Source organism: Cherax quadricarinatus, chromosome 39 (genome assembly GCF_038502225.1).
Source record: "Cherax quadricarinatus isolate ZL_2023a chromosome 39, ASM3850222v1, whole genome shotgun sequence".
In the NCBI taxonomy this organism is placed as follows: domain Eukaryota; kingdom Metazoa; phylum Arthropoda; class Malacostraca; order Decapoda; family Parastacidae; genus Cherax; species Cherax quadricarinatus.
The window spans coordinates 21,288,429-21,315,297 of record NC_091330.1 but is presented as its reverse complement, the minus strand read 5'-3'; the positions used below and the strand labels follow the sequence as shown (position 1 = coordinate 21,315,297).

Below are 26,869 nucleotides of genomic sequence, written 5' to 3'. Positions count from 1 at the left end.
GTTTTCAGATATTCGGGAGTTGACGTGTCAGCGGATGGATTTATGAAGGATGAGGTTAATCATTGAACTTATGAGGTAAAAAAGGCGAGTGGTGCGTTGAGGTATATGTGGAGACAAAAAACGTTATCTATGGAGGCAAAGAAGGGAATGTATGAAAGTATAGTAGTACCAACACTCTTATATGGGTGTGAAGCTTGGGTTGTAAATGCTGCAGCGAGGAGGCGGTTGGAGGCAGTGGAGATGTCCTATCTAAGGGCAATGTGTGGTGTAAATAGTATGCAGAAAATTCGGAGTGTGGAAATTAGGAGAAGGTGTGGAGTTAATAAAAGTATTAGTCAGAGGACTGAAGAAGGGTTGTTGAGGTGGTTTGGTCATTTAGAGAGAATGGATCAAAGTAGAATGACATGGAGGGCGTATAAATCTGTAGGGGAAGGAAGGCGGGGTAGGGGTCGTCCTCGAAAAGGTTGGAAGGAAGGTGTAAAGGAGGTTTTGTGGGTGAGGGGCTTTGACTTCCAGCAAGTGTGCGTGAGCGTGTTCGATAGGAGTGAATGGAGACGAATGGTATTTGGGACCTGACAAGCTGTTGGAGTTTGAGCAGGGTAATATTTAGTGAAGAGATTCAGGGAAACTGGTTATTTTTACATAGCCAGACTTGAGTCCTGGAAATGGGAAGTACAATGCCTGCACTTTAAAGGAGGGGTTCGGGATATTAGCAGTTTGGAGGGATATGTTGTGTATCTTTATATGTATATGCTTTTAAACTGTTGTATTCTGAGTACCTCTGCAAAAACAGTGATTATGTGTGAGTGAGGTGAAAGTGTTGAATGATGATGAAAGTATTTTCTTTTTGATGATTTTCTTTCTTTTTGGGTCACCCTGCCTCGGCGGGAGACGGCCGACTTGTTGAAAAAAAAAAAAAATTATTTTATTTCAGCATCATACATGTTTGTACAAAGGAGTATAACAATTGGGTGTACATGCCAAAAGCCCCTTTATATGCAGAGCATTTCAGGCAAACTTAAGAACTTAAGCTAACTTAAGATTAGTAAGGCAATAACAATGCAGTAATTGTACATATGGTCATTATACAAGTTACAATGAATACAAGAAAATTGACTAGTCTCTTAGTTCATGCTACATGGCTTTAATAAGTTTGGTAGAGAAGAATTACAGTTTTGATTATTAACCTAAGGTGGATACATTGGAATGATTAGCATTTGAGAGCATTACAGATATTGAGAGTAAGTATATATTGATTATAATATTTTAACTAAGTTCATAATATGTATTGAACAAATGCACATATAGTTTTTACATTTGTATTTATGATGGGTGAGGATAGGTTAAGGAGATAAGATGTTTTCTAACTGAAGTTTTAATAATGTTAGTTGAGCCAGTGGTTCTGGAGATTTCTGGCAGAGAGTTCCAGATTTTGGGTCCTTTTACATACATTGAGTTTTTGAAAAGATTTAGACTGACACAGAGAATGTCATAGAGATTTTTGTACCTAGTATTGTGTCCATGGGTCCTATTGCAACTGTCAAGAAAGCGCTTCAGGTCGGGAGTTATAACAGTACTGATTGTTCTGTAAATGTAGGTGGTACAGTAGTACGAGTGAATGTTTTGTATAGTGAGTAGGTTTAGATCTTTGAGAAGGGGGGAGGGGGGCAGGGGGTTGTCTAGCTGTGGATTGTGTGATCATTTGCACTGCAACTTTTTGTTGGGTTATTATTGGCTGTAGGTGATTTGTCATTGTGGAACCCTAGTCACAAATAGCATAGTTGAAGTAGGGGTAGATCAGTGAGTGGTATAGTGTAAGTGGTGCTGTGTGTGGTACATAGTAACATATCTTTGAGAGGATGCCAACTGTTTTATTATGTGTTGGATATGGGTGTTGAATTTCAGATTGTTGTCAAGGTGTAGACCTAGGAATTTTCCCTCAGTATGTTTAGCAATTCAAATGACCCTCTGAACTGTAACATCCACGTTTTTTTTTTCCGACAAACCAGCCGTATCCCACTGAGGCAGGGTGACAAAAAACGAAAGTTTCTCTATTTAAATTTAGTAATGTATACAGGAGAAGAGGTTACTAGTCCCTTGCTTCCTGCATTTTAGATGCCTCTTACAACACTCATGGCTTAACAAGGAAGAATTTTGTTCCACATCCCCATGGAGATTAGAGGAAATAATCAAGAACAAGGACTATTAAGAAAATAGAAGAAAACCAGAGGAGTGTGTGTATATATATATATATATATGCTTGTACATGCATGTGTAGTGTGACCTAAGAGTAAGTAGAAGTAGCAAGACGTACTCAAAATCTTGCAGTAACATCCACATCTCTCCTCAAAATTGCAGGTGCTGTACTTTCCACCTCCAGGACTCTGGTCTGTCCAATAAATTTTCTTGAATCTCTTCATTAATGTTACTTATTCACACCCCAACAGCAAGTCAAGCCATAAAAATCACTTCTCTCCTCTCCACTCCACTGTAATATACTCACACAAACTTGTTGGATGCTCAAGTCCCTACCACTCAAAACATCCTTTACACCCTCCCTCCCTCCCCTCCACCCTTTCCTAGGATGATCACTACCTCTCCCTCTTTTAACCTCAGACTTATGCACCCACTTGGTCAACCTATTCTGCTACATCCTCTTTAATTGCCCAGACCACCTCAAGAACCTGTCCTATGTCCTCTGAATTATGCAGTACCTCTTGTAACTTCACACCACCTTCCAATTTCTACATTCCGAATTCTTTTCTTAACATTGCTCCCAAACGTGACATCTCCACTGCCTCTAGCTACCTCTTCCCTGCTGTGTTAAAAGCTCAAGTCTCACCCATATGAAAGTATTGGTATCACTCTTTTGTTCATTCCCCTTTCTGACTCCATAGATAATCTTTTGACAGACTTTTCATTGCTTTTTATATCTTTTTTTTCCCCTCTTCATCTGCTCTGTGGTTCACCTCATTTCTCATAGACCCATCTTTACTTATAAGGAGAAAACAAGCAGTTGCCTACATCAGACAGATATATTGGTGGTTTTGATACCTCTTCTTATATTGAGAAAATAAGCAGTGAATTTAAGACCCTTTCTTCTAGGAAGAAAATGAACAGTTGCCAACATCAAACAGATATACTAGAGTACTTGCCCATCAGTTAGGAGCTGAGTAATTTTGATAGCACTTCATATTCCTCCTCATTTTAATATGCTGAAAGAGATCCATGATTATTACCCAGACTTGATTATCATTTAGAATATTTGCATGAAGCATTTACCAAGACATTCCTGAAGTCAAGTCTTTCATTGCCTAGATTTTTTCTTACTTTCATCACCTTAGTCTGAACATAGAATACATTTGGAAGGCATTGCATAATGATATCACATAAACAACTATGTACAGTTCAGAATGCAACTGCACAGATTGGCTGGGGTGAGGACATGGGTGAGGTTGAAGTGACTTTGGCATTGGGTCCTGTTGTGACCTTTGAAGTAGGACCCCAGTTTCATCTTGGAGCTCCTGGGGGTACGTCCTTCAAAATCTTCATCGGTGTCAGCCACAAAGACATTCCAGGAATGACAAAGGGAAGCCTCAGCCTCCTCTTGGATTCAGGTCGAGTAAGTACTTTTCATTATATAGTACTATGTAGAAAATTGAGATAATGACTACCTCTTGTAAGGGAAGTAGATAGCCAAAAGATTATTTTTTTTTATAATTCAATCAGATTAAAGATGGAAGGAAATTAACTCATTCTGATAAGTGAAGATTGATATCCATTGTTGGGTTTTGAATAAAAACCCATGACATATTATGACATCAAAATGTAATAAAGTAATGTGTAAAATTTTAATAAGTAAAAGAATAAATTTAATCTTGTGAATATATCTTAGGCTTTTTATGTATAATACACTACAGATTTATACACCCTCCAAGTCATTCTATTTTGTTCCATTCTGTCTAAATGACCAAATCACTTGAGCAACCCCTCTTCAGCCCTCTGACTAACACTGTCCTTTGCCACAGCCACAGTGGTTCTTACAGGAAATCTATCAAAGCACAAATATGAAAAACAGTATAGAATGGGTCAAATAACTAGAGAACAGTTGAGAAATTACTCGTCAGCACTTACCAGCCTGATAAGAAGGTCAAAAAAATTGTATTATGAAAATAGATTACATAACATCAAAGGTGATATGAAAAAAACCTGGAAAACTCTATCTGAAATTCTTGGAACTAAAAAGTTATCCAAAAACTAAGCAAACAAACTAACAAAATCAGACGAACCCCTACTCACTCCAACCGAAACAGCAAACAGACTTAATGTTTTCTTCTCCACCATAGGAAAAAATCTAGCCAACAAAATACCAAGCACAAACGCCCGTCCATCAGACTACCTCATAGGAACCTACCCAAATACGCTATTCCTAGCTCCAACCAACCCCACTGAAGTTATGCTCATCATAAACACCCTTAAAAACAAGGCAGGAGACATAAACAACTTGCCTGCTTTTATGTACAAAAAAGCTTCTGAAGTGTTGTCACCAATTATTGCAACACTCTTTAACAAATCCATTGAATCATCTACCTTCCCAACAATCCTCAAAATAGCGAGGGTCAATCCGATCCATAAAGGAGGTGACCAAGCTGACTTGAATAACTATAGACCAATATCTAACTTACCACTGCTCTCTAAAATCTTTGAAAAATTAATTCATAGACGGATCTATTCCTACCTCGTTTTACACAACATATTAAACCCTTGTCAGTTTGGATTCAGGAATAATAAAAGCACAAATGATGCTATCATACACATGCTAGAACTAATATGTACTGCACTTGAAAAGAAAGAAGTCCCTCTGGGCATTTTCATTGATTTACGTAAAGCTTTCGATACAGTCGACCATGAACTACTGTCCTCCAAATTAATGCACTATGGTATCAGAGGCCACTCCCTCAACTACCTAAAGTCATACCTTAGTAACAGAACTCAATATGTGTATGCAAATGATGCAAACTCCTCCACCCAACCAATCACAGTAGGAGTCCCACAAGGAAGCGTCCTTGGACCACTCCTCTTTCTCATCTACATCAATGATCTACCGAATGCATCACAGCCACTCAAACCCATATTATTTGCAGATGACACTACATATGTATTTTCCCACCCAAATGCAGTCATACTAGCAAACACAGTCAATGCTGAATTACAGAAAATATCTGCCTGGATGATGATTAACAAACTTACCCTGAACACTGATAAAACCTATTTCATTCAGTTTGGAAACAAAGCTGCAAATGATCCAATTAACATTACGCTAAATGGATCATCAGTCTCAAGACCCACAGAGGGAAAATTCCTAGGTATCCACCTTGACAGTAGCCTTAAGTTCCGGACACACATACAACAAATCACCAAGAAAATCTCCAAGACTGTAGGCATACTATCAAAGATAAGGTACTACATTCCACAATCAGCTCTTGTGGCACTGTACCATTCACTCATATACCCTTATTTTACATATGGAATTAGTGCATGGGGATCAAAAACATCAAATCACCTAAAACACCTAATAACCCAGCAAAAGGCAGCAGTAAGAATGATAATAAATTCCCACTCCTGCCAGCATACTCCATTTTCAAAAGCCTGAATCTGCTTACCATTAAGAACATCCATACTTATTCATGTGCCTACTACATACACAGAACAATACACGCAAATATAAACCCTCCACTCAAACTTCTCCTCACCAACCTAAACAGGACACATGACCACAACACAAGACACAGATCTCTTTTTGATATACCTCGTGTCCATATCACACTTTGTAAAAACTCTATGCACATAAATAGCCCCAAAATATGGAATTCATTACCAGAAGATATTAAAGTAACCCAGTCTGAAAATCAATTTAAGACTCTTCTCAAAAGCCACTTAATCACCGTAGACTAAATGCTAAATACTCAGTACACATTTACTCACCTATGTACACCCCAATGGAAATAAGGACCCCAATGGAAATAAGTCACTCTGTCTGACTTTTTTGGGTTATCCTAGGTTCTCTACACACATGCTGCTATGTATGATAATTCTATGTAACTGTATTTGTGTATACCTGAATAAACTTACTTACTTACACCTACCATTCGACTTACGACCTGCTCGACTTACGACCTGCTCGACATACGACCACTCGACTTACGACCGTGTTTTTTATGCCAAATTTCTGGGAAATAAACAACTATTTGTATTGTACACAGTGTTTATCCTAAACCTTACAGTATAAAATACAGTACTAACAACATAAAAAGTAAAGTAAAACATGAAATACCAAAATAAAACAATAAAGTCATTACAGAAATGTTTTGTTGATATTCAGTAGTAAAGTTCGACTTACGACCATTTCGACTTACGACCGGTTTCTCGGAACCGAACTCGGTCGTAAGTCGGATGGTAGGTGTACTACCACATCATGACTGAAACAATCACATTGAACATTTTATCCATTGTTGACAGGAATATAATTGAATCATTGTTTTTCACAAAAGCATTTTATAATAAAAATACGTAGTATATCTTTGTATTATACAAATTTTGATTAATTTATAATTAATATTCTACTGTACAACTATGAAATAATTACTTTCCTACTGTACAACTATGATATACTACTCCTTAGTATTAAGTAAAATGTAAGCCAATAATGTTAAGTTGGCCCATAATGCCAAGGCATAATAGAGGCTCTCTTTGTATTGTAACCCACTATTGTATATACACAATCTCAATGTACTGTTTGCAAAGATTAAATAAATAAATAAATAAATACTGTTCTGTGCTTTATGAAAGGTTGCAGACTAAACAGGCAAGATATGCTGCCTCATAAACATTATTGCTAGTAATTTTGGCCCACTCATTAATGATAACTTACCTAAAGATTAATATATTCACTACTGTGCACCTGTTCTATGTACTGTCAACATGGTCTGTTTTCAAGATAGCTCTAGTCATAATAACTAGCCTAATGATTGAGAAAACTCAGAAAAGTTAAATTTGATGATAAACATTTATTCAACTTATATGTTTAAAATTCCTTGACTTTTAATGATTTATTATATTCAAGGTAATCTTCTCTCCTTAGGTAGATATGACTCTGAAGTTTGACCTTGCTGAGAGAGGAAAGTTCAGTTTATCTCATACTTACAACGCCCCCTGGAATTTTAAGACATCTGCAATTGGTTAGTTAGAAATGTTACTTACCGACCTTATTTTGCTAAGTGTAATGTGGAATATATATCTTTAGTTGCTTTTGTGTTTCTTCCATCTGGTATGAATGTTTTAGTTTCTGCTCTGTATTGGTAATCTCTGTGTAGCTTATCTCTTTTTTTGTGTGTGTGATGTATGCTTGTTTTTAAGTAATTCATTAGCCCTTTTTCTTTTATACATTTTTTCTAGATTCACTTTCAGTATTTGATGTTGTATACTTTCTCAGTGGAACATTTTTTTTTTTAACTCGTGGGTTGTCTCCCATAGAGGCAGGGTGACCCCAAAAAGAAAGAAAACCCTCAAAAAGAAAATACTTTCATCATCATTCAACACTATCACCTCACTCATACATAATCACTGTCTTTGCAGAAGCGCTCAGATACGACAGTTTAAAAGTCAACTTCCAAACTGCCAATATCCCAAACTCCTCCTTAAAGTGCAGGCATTGTACTTCCCATTTCCAGGACTCAAGTCTGGCTAACCAGTTTCCCTGAATCCCTTCACAAAATATTACCCTGCTCACACTCCAAGAGCTCGCCAGGTCCCAAAAACCGTTTCGTTGATTTTTTTTTTTTTATTCTTAACACATCGGCCGATTCCCACCAAGGCAGGGTGGCCCGAAAAAGAAAAACTTTCATTATCATTCACTCCATCACTGTCTTGACAGAGGGGTGCTTTACACTACAATTTATAAAACTGCAACATTAACACCCCTGCTTCAGAGTGTGGACACTGTACTTCCCATCTCCAGGACTCAAGTCTGGCCTGCCGGTTTTCCTGAATCCCTTCATAAATGTTACTTTGCTTACACTCCAACAGCACGTCAAGAATTAAAAACCGTTTGTCTCCATTCACTCCTATTAAATGTGCTCACGCATGTTTACTGTAAGTCCAAGCCCCTCGCACTCAAAACCTATACCCCCTCCCTCCAGCCTTTCCTAGGCCAACCCTTACCCTGCCTAACCTCCACTACAGATTTATACACTCTTGAAGTCATTCTGTTTCATTCCATTCTCTCTACATGTCTGAACCACCTCAACAACCCTTCCTCAGCCCTCTGGACAACAGTTTAGGCAATCCTACACCTCCTCCTAACTTCCAAACTATGAATTCTCTGCATTATATTCACACCACACATTATCCTCAGACATGACATCTCCACTGCCTCCAGCCTTCTCCTCACTGCCACATTCATCACCCATGCTTCACACTTATATTAGAGCATTGGTAAAACTATACTCTCATTCATTCCCCTCTTTGCTTCGAAGGACAAAGTTCTTTGTCTCCACAGACTCCTAAGTGCATTGCTCACCCTTTTCCCCTCATCAATTCCATGATTCACCTCATCTTTCATAGACCCATCTGCTGACACGTCCACCCCCAAATATCTGAATGCATTCACCTCCTCCATACTTTCTCCCTCCAATCTGATATCCAATCTTTTGTCACCTAATCTTTTTGTTATCCTCATAACATTACTCTTTCCTATATTCACTTTTAATTTTCTTCTTTTACATACCCTACCAAATTCATCCACCAGCCTCTGCAACTTCTCTTCAGTGTCATCAGCAAAAAGCAACTGTGACAACTCCCAGTTTATGTTAGATTCTTTATCTTTTAACTCCTCACCTCTTGCCAAGACCCTCGCATTCACTTCTCTTACAAACCCATCTATAAATATATTGAACAACCTCAGTGACATCACACATCCCTGTCTAAGACCTGCTTTTACTGGGAAATAACACCCCTCTTTCCTACATACTGTAACCTGAGTCTCACTATCCTCGTAAAAACTCTTCACTGCTTTCAGTAACCTACCTCCATTACCATACACCTGCAACATCTGCCACATAGCCCCCCAATCCACCCTGTCGTACGCCTTTTCCAAATCCATAAATGCCACAAAAACCTTTTTACACTTATCTAAATACTGTTCACCTCTGTGTTTCACTATAAACACTTGGTTTATACACCTCCTACTTTTCCTAAAGCCTCCTTGCTCATCTGCTATCCTGCTCTCCGTCTTATTCTTGATTCTTTCAATAATGACTCTTCCATAGCATTTCGCTGATTATCGAAGCTGAATTTACTAAACAGCCCTTCATATTGGCTATTTCGTAGGATCTGTGCACTTGGATTTATTCTTGTTTGTATGTCATTGGATTGTAATTGGAGTATAATGTTATATCTGAGATTGTTTATAGCTCTGACTGACCCTTTGAGGGTCGGTCACATACAAGTACGTCATTGCAGCCAGGGTCGGTCACGTACTTGTACGCCTAAATTCTAGCATCTTCAAATCTGGTGGAAGAAAGCTGGCAGGCCTACATATGAAAGAATGGGTCTGTGTGGTCAGTGTGTGCAGTATAAAAAACATCCTGAAGCACACTGTGCATAATGAGAAAAAAAAATTCTGAATGTGTTTTTGGTTTAAAACAGTGACTTTCTAGTGTATTTTCGTATGGTATTTATGGTTGTATTCTCGTTTTCTTGGTCTCAATTGATAGAATGGAAGATATATTACAGAAATAGAGATGATTTTGATTGGTTTCACGATGACAAGTACCTTGAAATTGAGCTCAAAATAGGGAAAATTATCAATTTTTGCTGATGTTCAAGAGTAAACAAATCAAGCCACATGTCCAGTACATGTTAACTGGTGAGTCTGATATTCTTTCACAAGTGTGCTGACACCATTTATAACGTTTTTACAATGATGCAGTAATATACATAACAGAAAACCTATTTTCTGTGAGAATAAAAATTCAAAATGGAAAGCGAGTAATGTAAGAGGGGCCTTGAGACACGACTAATGAACAAATAAAATGTCATTTCAGTGCTAGGAATGTCTGTCGTGTTTATTCTGGACCCTATTTCGAAACTGGCATCTTTTGAAATTTGAAATTGCCCAAATTGCCAAATTCTGATCACTTTATTGGGTAGTTGAAATCAGTAAATGGGCAGACTCTTGTACTCAGTCGATAGAACAAATGGAGTTCTAAGGAAATAGATATGATTTTAGTCAATTGCAACATTGGAATTGGCCGAAAATAGGGCTCAAAGTGGGTGAAATCGCCCACTTCGAGACCGCAAACTTTACAAGAGCATAATTCCGTAAGTTTTCCATCAAATTTCATAATTTATGTGTCATTATGATCAGAAAAAGATTCTCTATCATTTCATAAGAAAAAATAATTTATTTTCTTTTCAAAAATTTTTCGACCCTGAGAACGAGTTTGGGAGAGGGCCTCTCGACCCTCAAAGGGTTAAAGCCTTGTTATTCATGAAGATCAGGTCTAGCGTATTTTCATTTCTGGTAGGTTATGTTATCTGTTGGCTCAAAGCAAAGCATTTTACAAAGCCCCAATAGTTCTTTGGTATACACGTGTATGTTGGGTTAATGTGCTTCCAGGTACTATTTTTGTTACAGAGCTGTTGTTTGCCATCTTCTATTTAACATAACATAATATTTAATGTAGGAGTTTCAAGCTTCCAAGGCAGATATCTATCTATATTTACTTTTTTATTAACACACCGGCCATTTCTCACCAAGGCAGGGTGACCTGAAAAAAGAAGGAACTCCTTCATCATCATTCACTCCATTACTGTCTTCCCAGAGACACACCTACACCACAGTTAAAAAGCTGCAGCATATCAACACTCCTCTTTCAGAGTGAAGGCATTGTACTCCTAAGGTCCAGGACTCAAGTCCAGCTAACCAGTTTCCCTGAATCCACTCCAACAGCACGTCAAGTCATTAAAACTATTTGTCTCCACTTGCTCCTATCTGACACACTCAGGAACACTTGCTGGAAGTCCAAGCCTCTCACACACAAAACCTCCTTTTCCACCTCCCTCCAACCTTGCCTAGGCTGACCCCTACCCCACCTTCCACTACAGATTTATACACTTTCCAAGTCATTCTGTTTCGTTCCATCCTCCCTAAATGTCCGACCACCTCAGCAGTCCTTCATCAGCCCCCTGGATAATACTTTTAATAACCCTGCACCTCCTCCAAATTTCCAAACTATGAATTCTCTGCATTTTATTCATACCACACATTCCCCTCAGACATGACATCTCCACTGCCTCCAGCCTTCTTGGTGTGACATTCCCCACCCATGCTTCACACCCATATAAGAGCATTGGTATAACTATACTCTCATACATTCCCTTCTTTGCATCCATGGATAACAATATGTATCTCCACAGACTCTTCAGTACACCACTAACCTTTCTCTCATCAATTTTATGACTCGCCTCGTCTTTCATAGACCCACCTGCTGACAAATCCACTCCCAGATATCCAAATACATTTACTTCTTCCATACTCCCTCCCTCCAGTCTGATACTCATCTTTCATTACCTAAATTTTTTGTTATCTTCAACACTATACTCTTTCCTATGTCCACCAACCTCTGCAACTTCTCTTCAGAATCTCCCAAAAGCACAGTATCATCAGCAAAAAGCAACTGTGACAACTCCTACTTTGTGTTAGATTATTTATCTTTTAATCCCATGCTTCTTGCCAATACCTGAACATTCACTTCTCTTACATCCCCATCTATAAACATATTGAACAGCCATGGTGACATCATGCATCCCTGTCTAAGGCCTACTTTTACTGGAAAATAATCACCCCCTCTCCTACATGCTACATGCTCCCATGCTATTCTCGTAAAGACTCTACTGCTTTCAGTAACCTACGTCCTTTTCCATATATTTGCTGGCACAATACCCCCCTATCTATCCTATCTTTATCATTCTGTGAATTCTTCTGCCACTATTGAGGGTTATTTATATACAAGGACAAGTTTGGGAGGATATGTAAAGGAAGAAAGTTGAATGTGAGCCATACCCCCGGCTGGGATTGAACCCGCGGTCATAGAGTCTCAAAACTCCAGCCCGTCTCGTTAGCCACTAGACCAGCTAGCCACAATAAGATTCATCCAACTAGGTATATTTCTACACCATAGGAAGGTTAGCACAGGCACCTCTGTGACCACAAATGCAAGTTTTTACAGACGAATCTCCAGCTAGTGTGGCCGTGACGAACTCTAGCTCAAGTCCCTTCACTGCCGTCAACATGACTCAAGAAATCGTAATGACACGATTGCAAATAAACCATACCCCCGGCCGGGATTGAACCCGCGGTCATAGAGTCTCAAAACTCCAGCCCGTCGCATTAGCCACTAGACCAGCTAGTCACAATAAGATTCATCCAACTAGGTATATTTCTACACCATAGGAAGGTTAGCACAGGCACCTCTGGTGTAGAAATATACCTAGTTGGATGAATCTTATTGTGGCTAGCTGGTCTAGTGGCTAACGCGACGGGCTGGAGTTTTGAGACTCTATGACCGCGGGTTCAATCCCGGCCGGGGGTATGGTTTATTTGCAATCGTGTCATTACGATTTCTTGAGTCATGTTGACGGCAGTGAAGGAACTTGAGCTAGAGTTCGTCACAGCCACGCTAGCTGGAGATTCGTCTGTAAAAACTTGCATTTGTGGTCACAGAGGTGGCTGTGCTAACCTTCCTATGGTGTAGAAATATACCTAGTTGGATGAATCTTATTGTGGCTAGCTGGTCTAGTGGCTAACACGACGGGCTGGAGTTTTGAGACTCTATGACCGCGGGTTCAATCCTGGCCGGGGGTATGGTTTATTTGCAATTGTGTCATTACGATTTCTTGAGTCATGTTGAATGTGAGCATAGATAAGAGTAAGATGATGAGAATATCAAATGAGTTAGGTAAAGAAAAATTGGATATTACATTGGAGGGAGGGAGTATGGAAGAAGTGAATGTATTCAGATATTTAGGAGTAAACTTGTCAGCAGATGGGTTTATGAAGGATGAGGTTAACCATAGAATTAATGAAGGAAAAAAGATGAGTGATGCATTGAGGTATCTGTGGAGACAAAAAATGTTATCCATGGAGGCAAAGAAGGGAATATATGAGAGTATAGTGGTACTAACATTTTTATATGGGTGAGAAGCATGGGTTGTGAATGCTGCAGTGAGGAGGATGCTGGAGGCAGTGGAGATGTCATATTTAAGGGCAATGTGTAGTGTAAATATTATGCAGAGAATTCTTAGTGTGGAGTTACTAAAGAGTATTATTCAGAGGGCTGAAGAAGGGGTTGTTGAGGTGGTTTGGTCATTTAGAGAGGATGGAGCAAAATAGATTGACTTGGAGGGTGTATAAATCTGTAGAGGAGGAGAGGAGGGGTAGGAGTCATCCTAGGAAAGGATGGAGGGAAGAGGTAATAGAGGTTTTGTGCAAGGGGCCTGGACATGCAGCAGACATATGTGAGCATGTTAGATAGGAGTGAATGGAGACGTATAGTTTTTGGGGCCTGACGAGTTTTCCTGAATTAATTCACAAAATCCTGCTCACACTTCGACAACTCATCCGGTCCCTAAAAACCATTCATCTCCATTCACTCCTATCAAACATGCTCACACATGCCTACTGCATGTCCAGGCCCCTTGCACACACAACCTTTGTTACCCCCTCCCTCCAATGCTTTCCTAGGACGACCCCTACCCCTTCTCCCCTCCACTACAGATTTATATGCCCTCCAAGTCAACCTCTCTTGCTCCATCCTCTAAATGACCAAACCACCTCAATAACTGCTCTTCAGGCCTCTGATTTACACTGCACATTGCCCTTAGACACAACATCTCCACTGCCTCCAGCCTCCTCCTGCCTGCAGCATTCACAACCCATGCTTCACACCCATATAAGAATGTTGGTAGCATTATACTCCCTTACATTCCCTTCCTTACCACCATGGATAATGATTTTTGTCTCCATAGACCCCTCAATGCACCACCCACATTTTTTCCTTCATCACTTTTATTGTTAACCTCGTCCTTCGTAAACCCATCTGCTGACAAATCTACTCCCAAATATCTGAACACATTTGAGGGAGGTATTAGGTAGATGGGGAGAATATTTTGAGGAACTTTAAAATGTTGAGGAAGAAAGGGAGACAGTAATTTCATGCACTGGCCAGGGAGGTATACCATCTTTTAGAAGTGAAGAAGAGCAGAATGTAAGTGTGGGGGAGGTACGTGAGGCATTACGTGGAATGAAAGGGGGTAAAGCAGCTGGAACTGATATGATCATGACAGAAATGTTAAAAGCAGGGAGGATTATAGTGTTGGAGTGGTTGGTACTTTTGTTTAATAAATGTATGAAAGAGGGGAAGGTACCTAGGGATTGGCGGAGAGCATGTATAGTCCCTTTATATAAAGGGAAGGGGGACAAAAGAGATTGTAAAAATTATAGAGGAAAAAGTTTACTGAGTATACCAGGAAAAGTGTACGGTAGGGTCATAATTGAAAGAATTAGAGGTAAGACAGAATGTAGGATTGCAGATGAGCAAGGAGGTTTCAGAGTGGGTAGGGGATGTGTAGATCAAGCGTTTACATTGAAGCATATATGTGAACAGTATTTAGATAAAGGTAGGGAAGTTTTTATTGCATTTATGGATTTAGAAAAGGCATATGATAGAGTGGATAGGGGAGCAATGTGGCAGATGTTGCAAGTACAGTGGACCCTCGAATTTAGTCCTGCCTTTTCTGTATGCAAAACTATTTTTATTATCTATAAAATGTATTTTTTGTTAATATTTTTGGGTGTCTGGAATGGTTTAATTGGATTTACATTATTTCCTATGGGAAATATTAACAAAAAATACATTTTATAGATAATAAAAATAGTTTTGCATACAGAAAAGGCAGGACTAAATTCGAGGGTCCACATATATATATATATATATATATACAGTGGACCCCCGCATAACGATCACCTCCGAATGCAACCAATTATGTAAGTGTATTTATGTAAGTGCGTTTGTACGTGTATGTTTGGGGGTCTGAAATGGACTAATCTACTTCATAATATTCCTTATGGGAACAAATTCGGTCAGTACTGGCACCTGAATATACTTCTGGAGTGAAAAAATATCGTTAACCGGGGGTCCACTGTATATGGAATAGGTGGTAAGTTACTAAATGCTGTAAAGAGTTTTTATGAGGATAGTGAGGCTCAGGTTAGGGTGTGTAGAAGAGAGGGAGACTACTTCCCGGTAAAAGTAGGTCTTAGACAGGGATGTGTAATGTCACCATGGTTGTTTAACTCTTTGACTGTCGCAGCCGTATATATACGTCTTACGAGGTACCGTGTTTGACGTATATATACTCATAAATTCTAGCGGCTTCAAATCAAGCAGGAAAAAGCTGGTAGGCCCACATGTGAGAGAATGGGTCTGTGTGGTCAGTATGCACCATATAAAAAAAATCCTGGATCACGCAGTGCATAATGAGAAAAAAAAACTATGACTTTTTTTTTTTAATTAAAATGCCGACTTTGTGGTCTATTTTCGTATAGTATTTATGGTTGTATTCTCGTTTCATAGAATGGAATACATATTATAGAAATAGAGGTGATTTTGATTGATTTTACTATAAAAAGAACCTAGAAATGGAGCTCAAAGTAGGGGAAATGATTGATTTTTGCCAATGTTCAAAAGTAAACAAATGATGCCATTGTCCAATAAATGTCCAACTAGCCATTCTAATATGCAGTCATAAATGGGTTGATGTTATTTATACAATTATTACAGTATTGCACTAGTCTGCATAATAGTAAGTCTTCTATTTTTTGTTTGAATAAAAATTCAAAATAGAAAGCAAGAGTAATATCATAGGGGCCTGGAGACATGACTGATGAACAAAGAAAATGTTATTTTAGAGCCAGGAATGTCTGCATTGTTCATTCTGTACCTTATTTTGAAATTGTCATATTTTTTAATTTTGATGAAATTGGCCAAATTGCAAATTTCTGACCACATTATTAGGTAGTTGAAATCGGTAAATGGGCAGTTTCTTGTACTCAGTCGATAGAAAAAATGGAGTTCTAAAGAAATAGCTATGAGTTTGGGCGACTGGAACAAAGGAATTAGCCAAAAATAGGGCTCAAAGTGGGCAAAATCGCCGATTTGTAAACAGCGCCAAGGTCGCTAACTTCGCGAGAGCATAATTCCATCAGTTTTCCATCAAATTTCTTTTTTTTGGTGTCATTACAATCGGGAAAAGATTCTCTATCATTTCATAAGAAAAAATAATTTTTTTTTTTTTTTAAATTTTGCGACACCAGGAGACACCTCAGGATTGGGGGCTGCGACAGTCAAAGGGTTAATATATTTATAGATGGGGATGTAAAAGAAGTAAATGCTAGGGTGTTCGGGAGAGGGGTGGGATTAAATTATGGGGAATCAAATACAAAATGGGAATTGACAGTTACTTTTTGCTGATGATACTGTGCTGATGGGAGATTCTAAAGAAAAATTGCAAAGGTTAGTGGATGAGTTTGGGAGTGTGTGTAAAGGTAGAAAGTTGAAAGTGAACATAGAAAAGAGTAAGGTGATGAGGGTATCAAATGGTTTAGATAAAGAAAAATTGGATATCAAATTGGGGAGGAATATGGAAGAAGTGAATGTTTTCAGATACTTGGGAGTTGACGTGTCGGTGGATGGATTTATGAAGGATGAGGTTAATCATAGAATTGATGAGGGAAAAAAGGTGAGTGGTGCATTGAGGTATGTGTGGAGTCAAAAAACCTTATCTATGGAGGCAAAGAAGGGAATGTATGAAAGTATAGTAGTACCAACACTCTTATATGGGTGTGAAGCTTGGGTTATGAATGCAGCAGCAACGAGGCAGTTGGAGGCAGTGGAGATGTCCTGTCTAAGCGTAGGCAATGTGCGGTGTAAATATTATGCAGAAAATTCGGAGTGTGGAAATTAGGAGAAGGTGTGGAGTTAATAAAAGTATTAGTCAGAGGGCAGAAGAGGGGTTGTTGAGGTGGTTTAGTCTTTTAGAGAGAATGGATCAAAGTAGAATGACATGGAGAGCATTTAAATCTGTAGAAGGAAGGCAGGGTAGGGGTCGTCCTCGAAAAGGTTGGAAGGAAGGGGTAAGGGAGGTTTTGTGGGCGAGGGGCTTGGACTTCCAGCAGGCGTGCATGAGTGTGTTCGATAGGAGTGAATGGAGACGAATGGTATTTGGGACCTGACGATCTGTTGGAGTGTGAGCAGGGTAATATTTAGTGAAGGGATTCAGGGAAACCGGTTATTTTTTTATAACCGAACTTGAGTCCTGGAAATGGGAAATACAATGCCTGCACTCTAAAGGAGGGGTTTGGGATATTGGCAGTTTGGAGGGATATGTTGTGTATCTTTATATGTATATGCTTCTAAACTGTTGTGTTCTGAGCACCTCTGCAAAAACAATGATTATGTGTGAGTGAGGTGAAAGTGTTGAATGATGATAAAGGTATTTTCTTTCTTTTTTTGGGTCGCCCTGCCTCGGTGGGAGACGGCCGACTTGTTGAAAAAAAAAAAATAGTTTTTTAGCTACTCCTTCTCTCCAGTGTGATACATAATTTTTCTTTTTGTTAATACAGTGGAACCTCTGCTTATGAGTGCCCCACCATGCAAGTCTTTCAGGATACGAGCTGTCTCTTGGTCAATTTTTTGCCCCTGGATACGAGCCAAAATTCAGGTTGCAAGCTTCCCCCTCAAGGGAGGTTCCTTGATGCTGGTCAGGGGCTCTTGATCTTGGGAATTGTATCTGTGCTCCAGTTCCCTGAATTAAGCCTTAACACTTTCCATCCCCTCCCCCCACAGGCATTGTATAATCCTACGGGTTTAGCGCTTCCCCATTATAATAATAATTTTTTTTTTAACAAGTCAGCCATCTCCCACTGAGGCAGGGTGACCCAAAAAGAAAGAAAATCCCCAATAATAATAATAATAATAATAATAATAATAATATGTATAATAATATAATACATACTATAATAATAATTATAATAATAATAATTATAATAATAGTAATAATACTGTAGTAGGTAGTAGGTTGGTAGACAGCAACTGCCCAGGGAGGTACTACCGTCCTGCCAAGTGAGTGTAAAACGAAAGCCTGTAATTGTTTTACATGATGGTAGGATTGCTGGTGTCCTTTTTTCTGTCTCATAAACATGCAAGGTTTCAGGTACGTCTTGCTACTTCTACTTACACTTAGGTCACACTACACATACATGTACAAGCATATATTATATACACACCCCTCTGGGTTTTCTTCTATTTTCCTTCTAGTTCTTGTTTTTGTTTATTTCCTCTTATCTCCATGGGGAAGGGGAACAGAATTCTTCCTCCGTAAGCCATGCGTGTTGTAAGAGGCGACTAAAATGCCGGGAGCAAGGTCCTAGTAACCCCTTCTCCTGTATAAATTACTAAATTTAAAAAGAAAAACTTTCGTTTTTCTTTTTAGGCCACCCTGCCTCTGTGAGATACGGCCGGTTTGTTGAAAAAAAAAAATACTATAATAACAAGTGAGCTTCAGAATACCACTACTGGATGGCACAGTGAATACCACAACAACGCTCACAATCACTAGTGCAGGTGCTTACCTCGCAGTGGAAGGATTTCTCTCGCGTTTTGCTTACGTTTTGTGCGATTATTTTGCTAAATTTCTTTTTTCTAACCATGGGTCCCAAGAAAGTAAGTGCAAAGGGCAATGCTGAAAAGAAAAAGATGATGTCCATGGAAGTAAATCATGAAATCATAGATAAACACAAAAGAGGTGTGTGGGTTTTGGACTTGGCCAGTATTTTGTCCTGCCTCCTGAGAGCAGGAATTTTGCTGGAACAGATTAATGGCATTTTAGTTAATTTAAATGAGGAAAATTGATTCAGCATACAAGCAGATCGGATTACGAGCTAGGTCACAGAACGGATTAAACTCGTAAGCAGAGGTTCCACTGTAGTTTGATACCCTCATCACCTTACTCTTATCTATGTTCACTTTCAACTTTTTTCCTTTACACACCCTCCCAAACTCATCCACTAACCTTTGCAACTTCTCTTTACAGTCTCCCAAAAGCACAATACCATCAGCAAAAAGTAACTGTGTCAACTCCCATTTTGTATGTGATTCCCCATACTTTAATCCAACCCCTTTCCTCAGCACCCTAGCATTTACTTCTTTTACAACTCCAACTATAAATATGTTAAACAATCATGGCAACAACATTACACATCCCTGTCTATGGCCTGGAAAGTAATCTCCCTCTCTCCTACACTCCCTAATCTGAGCCTCACTATCCTCATAAAACTCTTTACTACATTGCTACCCTATCCATCCTATCATATGCCTTTTTTAAATCCATAAATGCAATGAAAACATGCCTAACATTATATAAATATTGTTCACTTATATGTTTCAATGTAAACACTTGGTCTACACATTTGAAAGCCTTCTTGTTAATCTACATTTCTGCTCTCTGTATTACCTCTAATTCTTTCAATAATAATCCTACCGTACACTTTACCTGGTATCCTCAGTAAACTTTTTTTTCATCAAATCAGCTATATCCTACCAAGGCAGGGTGACCTAAAAAGAAAAACTTTCATTTTTCTTTTTAAATTTAGTAATGTATTCAGGAGAAGGGTGTTACTAGCCCCTTGCTTCCTCGGTAAACATTTTTTTTAACAAGTCAGCTGTTTTCCACCAAGTCAGGGTGACCCAAAAGGAAACAAAAAAACTTTCATCATCATTTAGCACTTTCACCATCACTCATACATAATCACTGTCTTTGCAGAGGCACTCTGATACAACAGTTTAGATGTCCCTCCAAACTGCCAGTATCCCAAACCCCTTCTTTAAAGTGCAGGCATTGTACTTCCCATTTCCAGGACTCAAGTCCAGCTAACCAGTTTCCCTAAATCCCTTCACAAAAATTACCCTGCTTATACCCTAACAGCTTGTCAGGTTCCAAAAGCCATTAGTGTCCATTCACTCCTAACACGCTCATGCACGTTTGCTGGAAGTCCAAGCCCCTCGCCCACAAGAACCTCCTTTACCCCCTCCCTCCAACCTTTTAGAGGACAACTCTTACCCCGCTTTCCTTTCCCTACAGATTTATACACTTTCCAAGTCATTCTACTTTGTTCTCAGTAAATGTATTCCCCTATAATTTTTACAATCTCTTTTGTCCCCATTTCCCTTATATAAAGGAATTATACATCCTCTCTCCTAATCCCGTGGTACCTTCCCCTTTTTCAAACATTTATTGAACAAAAGTTCCAACCAGTCGAACACTATATCCCCCCCCTGTTTTTAACATTTCTGTCATGATCAAATCAGTTCCAGCAGTCTGTAATCATTAGGATTAATCTGCCCGAAATGCTCAGGCATGTTAGTGGCTCTCTTTGTGCTTAACAATATCTTATAATGTAAATATCACATTATATACTTTGCAAAAGCATAAATATTTTTATTTTTATTTGCACATTTGAAACTTCTGTCATATTACTTCTCTGTTTACCCTATCATATGCCTTTTATAAATCCATAATTTATAATAAACAGTTCCTTACCCTTATCTAAATTCTGCTTCACTTGTTTTAATGCAAACTCTTCTCTCATACATACCTTCTCTTTCTGAAGTCTCCATGTTTCCTTGTAATCCTATTTTCTTCCTTTTTTCTAACAGTTTCAATAATAATTTTTTCTTTCACTACCCAGTGTACTTATAAGATTTACTCCCATATAAGTACTGCACTGCTGTTTCCTTTTTCCTCATACTGGGGATCTACACATTTTTATTTTTATCTTCTCTTCTTTCATCTTTAATTTAAACAAATACACCAACCATCAGAAATTATGGTATTTCCAAGCTTATGATCTCCTAGTCTAACCCCCCCCCCCCACCTTTACCCTCCACACACACATACTAACCACTTTCTCTCTCTTACAGGGTTAGGTTTAGCGTTCCTAACTTTATTTACAAGCTAAGAGCTGTTATGTATATCAGTTCATTTGAAAGTCTTTTTATTGTGAGAAAGGTCAATGCCAACTGTGATTTCAGTATCTGCATCTGATTCCCAGAAATGGAACTCACATTCATTATATTGTGCCAGTTAGAAATGATGCTTCTGCTTACAACAGCAGGCGTGACAGCAGCTTTCTCAGAACAAATTAGGTGGTAAGTGTGGGGGCCACTAGAAGTCAGTCTTAATCCCTTCTCTCCTAGTTGCTTTACCCCCTTTTCATTCTACCCATTAATGTCTTGTTATCAAGGTAATAACCCGCTACTGTTATTTCTTATTTGTACTATTCATAAAGAATATAATTCATTTTCACTTATTTTTTCTAATTTAATGTTTTTCAGCTGTTTATGTGCCTCTGGATATGGCATGGGGGGCAGAACATGAAGTGGTGGTACGAGAGGATGAACTGCGTCATTGGCTCAATGTTTCTTGGTCAGCCTTGCCAAGTGACAAGTTTACTTCTCTCATCCACTTTGTCAGTCATTCAGAAACACGTGCTGACCTCTCACTCAGGGCACTGGTAGAGTAATTTCCTTGTGTTTTAGAACTTATTTAATAATTCATTTTAGTTTTCTGTATTTTGAAACTTGCTAATATGGAGCAGGATGAAGTTGAAGCCATATGTGGGCCAGCAGTTTCATTTGATAAATTGACTTTTATCTTGTTGATATCATTATGCTCTGTCTGTCTGCATGTCTGTCAGCTTATTGTATTTTTAAATTTTCATAATGATCGTAACAATATACAGTGGTCCCTCAATAATCGTCCATAATCCGTTCCTGGAAGTGGGACTATTATCGAAATGGACGATTTATGAATCAATTTTCCCCATAAGAAATAATGTAAATTCAATTAATCCATTCCTGACACCCAGAAGTATTAAAACAAAAAATTTTTTTACATGAAATATAGATGTAGTACATAAACAATACAGTGGCACATGATGAATTAAACATTAACAGAATAACACTTACCTTTATTGGCGATTCTTCTTTGTGTATGGAAGACTGGAGAATGAGATTGATTGGATGAATTACTGTTTGGAAGGGGAATCCCCTTCCATCAACACCTCGGGTACCAATTGTTTTTCTGGGGTTACTTCTCTTCTCTGTTTCTTAATGCCACTAGGACCACCTTGAGAGTCACTGGAGTCCTGTCTCGCAAAAAAACTGTCCAGAGAGCTCTGTTTCTGGCGTCTCTTTAAAACTTCCCTAAAATGGGCCAAGACTCTGTCACTGTACAAGTTGCCGATATGGCTTGCAACATCCTTCTTTAGGTGATGTTTCTCCATAAATCTTTCCATCCCACTCCACATTTAAAAAATCTCCTTAATTTCTGAAGAAGGCACCTTCCTCCATCTCTCTTCCTCCTCCTCTGCAGCAAGATTCAGAGCTGCCATCTGTTGCTGTTCCTACTGAAGCTCTTGCAGCTCCTCAGTGGTTAGCTCTTTGTTGTGGTCCTCCACCAACTCTTCCACATCCTCCAAACTCACATCCAACCCCATGGAAGTCCCCAGTGCCACAATGGATTTAACAACTGACATAGGCTCATCAGGGTCAGCCCCAAACCCTTCAAAATCCCTCTTGTGGACACAATCTGGCCACAATTTTCTCCAAGCAGAGTTCAAAGTCCTGGTAGTCACTCCCTCCCAAGCCTTACCTATAAGGCTTACACAATGGAGAATGCTGAAATGTTCTTTCCAAAAATCTCGTAGGGTCAAGTGAGTGTCTGAGGTCACATTCAAGCACCTTTCAAACATTGCTTTGGTGTAGAGTTTTTTAAAGTTTGCAATGACCTGCTGGTCCATGGGCTGGTGGAGAGGAGTGGTATTCGGGGGCAAGAACTTTACTGTGATGAACCCAAACTCCTTTAGAATTAGGTCATCCAAGTTTGGAGGATAAGCAGGTGCATTATCCATTACTAGGAGACACTTGAGATCCAATTTCTTTTCCAGGAGGTAATTCTTCACACTAGGGCCAAACACTTCATTGAACCACTCTACAAAAATTTCTCTCGTGACCCATGCCTTACTATTAGATTTCCAAAACACACACAATTTACTCTTCATAACATTGTTTTTCCTGAACCCTCTGGGATTTTCAGAATGGTACACTAGTAATGGCTTCACTTTGAAATCCCCACTAGCATTAGCAAAGAAGAAAGATTAGCGTCAGCCTGTCTTTCATAGGCTTGTGTCCTGGCATTGCCTTTTCCTCTTGTGTAATGAAGGTCCTCTTTGGCATTTTCTTCCAAAAGAGGCCTGTTTTGTCACAATTGAACACTTGTTCAGGTTTCAGTCCTTCAGCCTCTATGTACTCCTGGAATTCATGCACATATTTTTCAGCCGCCTTGTGGTCCGAACTGGCAGCCTCACCATGCCTTACCACGCTGTATATGCCAGTACGCTTCTTAAATCTCTCAAACCAGCCTTTGCTGGCCTTAAATTCACTCACATCATCACTAGTTGCAGGCAATTTCTTTACCAAATCGTCATGCAACTGCCTAGCCTTTTCACAAATAAGCGACGTCATAAGACTGTCTCCTGCTAATTGTTTCTCATTTATCCACACCAATAATAACTTCTCAACATCTTCGAGTACTGGTGATCTCATTTTTGTCAGCATATTTACCCCCTTTGCAACAACAGCATCCTTGATTTCCTTTTTCTTCGCTATGATGGAAGATATGGTTGTACGGGATTTGTTATACATCCTGGCCAGTTCACCCACATGTACACCACTATCATATTGTTCAATGATGTTTTTCTTAAATTCAGTCATATTTCTCACCTTCTTTACCAAAGGCTTGGCACTAGGAGCTTTCTTTGGAGCCATGGTACCTTATTTAGCACTTAAATAACTTGCAAGCACTAAAATAAATGAAATACAGTGGACCCCTGCTTAACGATCACCTCCCAATGCGACCAATTATGTAAGTGTATTTATGTAAGTGCATTTGTACGTGTATGTTTGGGGGTCTGAAATGGACTAATCTACTTCACAGTATTCCTTATGGGAACAAATTCGGTCAGTATTGGCACCTGAACAAACTTCTGGAATGAAAAAATATCGTTAACTGGGGGTCCACTGTATTATGAAATATTTCACTGGAGCACGTGAGGGGACCGTCGCTCACTGGTAAACAGTGGCACACTGGCTGGGAAGGAAAGGCCGAGGTGGCTCGAGGCCACTCAGACCGTGAGTACGCGTCCGGGACGAAGGACTATTAGCGAGTTACCGGACCATTTCCGAGCCAATATTTTGACGAAAAAACAGGACTATTTCCGAAATGGACGACTTTCAGGCCGGACGATTATTGAGAGACCACTGTACAGTGGAACTTCGAGTTTTGGCCGTTTTTAGTTTCGGTCACTTTTTTCTCCTAAATTTTGTCTTGAGTTTCAAACAGTACCTAGAGTTTAAACTGCCATACCAGACGTGTCCACCTGCCCACGCCCACACAAAGCATCCCACGTATGTGTTCTGAGTCAGTCTGGCTTTGTTTCTCCTCAAGTGAATATTACCCTGAACATTCATCCAAACATTTCACAATAATCCGTTACTTTTTGTGCTTGTTGATTGGAGGAATCACTTTAATATTTACAATATGATTCTAGGAATCACTTCAGTATCTACACCTGCATAAGCCTTATAGGTAAGGCATGACAGGGAGTGACTTCAAGGACTTTGAACTCTGCTTGGAGAAAATTGTGGCCAGAATGTGTCCAGGAGAAGGATTTTGAAGGGTATGAGGCTGACCCTGTCGACCCTACGCCTGTTGTGGAATCTATTGTGTCTTTGGGGATGTCCATGGGGTTGGAGGTGAGAAGACCACATGGAGTCTGCCTGGAGGTTATTCCGGGGATCAGCACCCCCGCGGCCCGGTCCATGACCAGGCCTCCCGGTGGATCAGGGCCTGATCAACCAGGCTGTTACTGCTGGCTGCACGTAGTCCAATGTACGAACCACAGCCTGGCTGATCTGGCACTGACTTTAGGTATCTCTCCAGCTCCCTCTTGAAGGCAGCCAGGGGTTTATTGGTAATTCCCCTTATGCTTGGTGGGAGGCTGTTGAACAGTCTTGGGCCCCAGACACTTATGGTGCTTTCTCTTAGTGTACCAATGGCACCCCTGCTTTTAATTTGGGGTATTTTGCATCGTCTGCCCAATCTTTTACTTTTGTAGGGAGTGATTTCTGTGTGCAGATTTGGGACCATGCCTTCTAGGATTTTCCAAGTGTAGATTATGATATATCTCTCTCCTGCATTCCAACGAGTACATGTCAAGTGCTTCCAAGTGTTCCCAGTAGTTCAGGTGCTTGACAGAACTTATACGTGCAGTAAAGGTTCTCTGTACACTCTCTAGATCTGCAATTTCACCTGCTTTGAACAAATATGTTAATGTACAGCAGTATTCCAGCCTAGAGAGAACAAGTTATTTGAAAAGGATCATCATTGGCTTGGCATCTCTCGTTTTGAACGTTCTTATTATCCATCCTATCATTTTCTTTGCACTTGTGGTCGTGGCACTGTTGTGGTCCTTGAAAGTGAGATCCTCAGACATTACCACGGGGAAGAGCTAACCTCAGAAAAGCTGAAAGACCATCTGGAACAGCAACAGACCACATCTGAGGATCTTGCTTCAGAGAAGGAAGAGGGAGGGATGGAGGTGTCTTCTTCAGAGATTAAGGAGATTTGTGCAATGTGGAGTAGGGTGCAGGATTTTACTGTGAAATATTACCCTGAGCAAGCTGAAACAAGCCATCTCTGCAACATGTTCAGTGACAAAACCATGTCCCATTTCAGACAAATGCTGAAGAGATGACAGAAACAGACCTCTCTGGACATTTTTTTTTTTTGTGAGACAGCGGTCCAGTGACTCTCAAGCTGGTCCTAGTATCTAAAGTCTTTATGGAGGGGGATTCCTCTTTCAAACAATAATAAATCCTCCCTCTCTCCACCCTGCCTTTCATACACCAACAAGAGTCTTCAATAAAGGTATGTAAATGTGATTGTTAACGTTATTTAAATGTTTATTTATTTCATTAGTCACTTAACCCTTTTGACTGTTTTCGACGTATAAATACGTCTTACGAGCCAATGTTTCTGACGTATATATACTCAATAATTCTAGCGGCTTCAAATCAAGTGGGAGAAAGCTGGTAGGCCCACATGTGAGAGAATGGGTCTGTGTGATCAGTGTGCACCACATAAAAAAAATCCTGCAGCACACATTGCGTAATGAGAAAAAAAAAACTCTGATCGTTTTTTTGGAATAAAATGCCGACTTTGAGGTGTATTTTCGTATAGTATTTATCGTTGTATTCGCGTTTTCTTGGTCTTAGGTGATAAAATGGAAAACATATTACAGAAATAGAGATGATTTTCATTACTTTTACGATGAAAACGACCTTGAAACTGAGCTCAAAGTAGCGGAAATGTTCGATTTTTACCAATGTTCAAGAGTACATAAATCACACCACACGTCCAATACACGTCAACTGGGGAGTCTAATATTCTTTCACTAGTGCACTGATATTATTTATACCATTTTTACAATAATGCAGTCGTCTGCATAACAGTAAATTTTGTATTTTTTTGTATGAATAAAAAATCAAAATAGAAAGCAATAATAATATAAGAGGGGCCTAGAGATGTGACTAATGAACAGAGCATATGTTATTTTAGTGCCACGAATGTC

General features: G+C 39.4%; 1 protein-coding gene across 5 annotated transcripts in view; it reads left to right on the top strand.

Annotated features, from left to right (window-relative positions):
* Positions 1–26,869, top strand: part of LOC128696388 (uncharacterized) — an 853,106-nt gene that overhangs the window by 236,017 nt on the left and 590,220 nt on the right. For all 5 annotated transcript variants that reach the window (XR_011392932.1, XR_011392933.1, XM_070092516.1 and 2 more), the window contains 3 exons: positions 3,428–3,622; positions 7,142–7,238; positions 21,513–21,691. Coding sequence is in view for 3 of the 5 variants with exons in the window: in XM_070092516.1 (XP_069948617.1) it covers positions 3,428–3,622; positions 7,142–7,238; positions 21,513–21,691 (471 nt within the window). In the remaining 2 variants the exon portion in view is untranslated. The remainder of the gene's footprint in view (positions 1–3,427; positions 3,623–7,141; positions 7,239–21,512; positions 21,692–26,869) is intronic.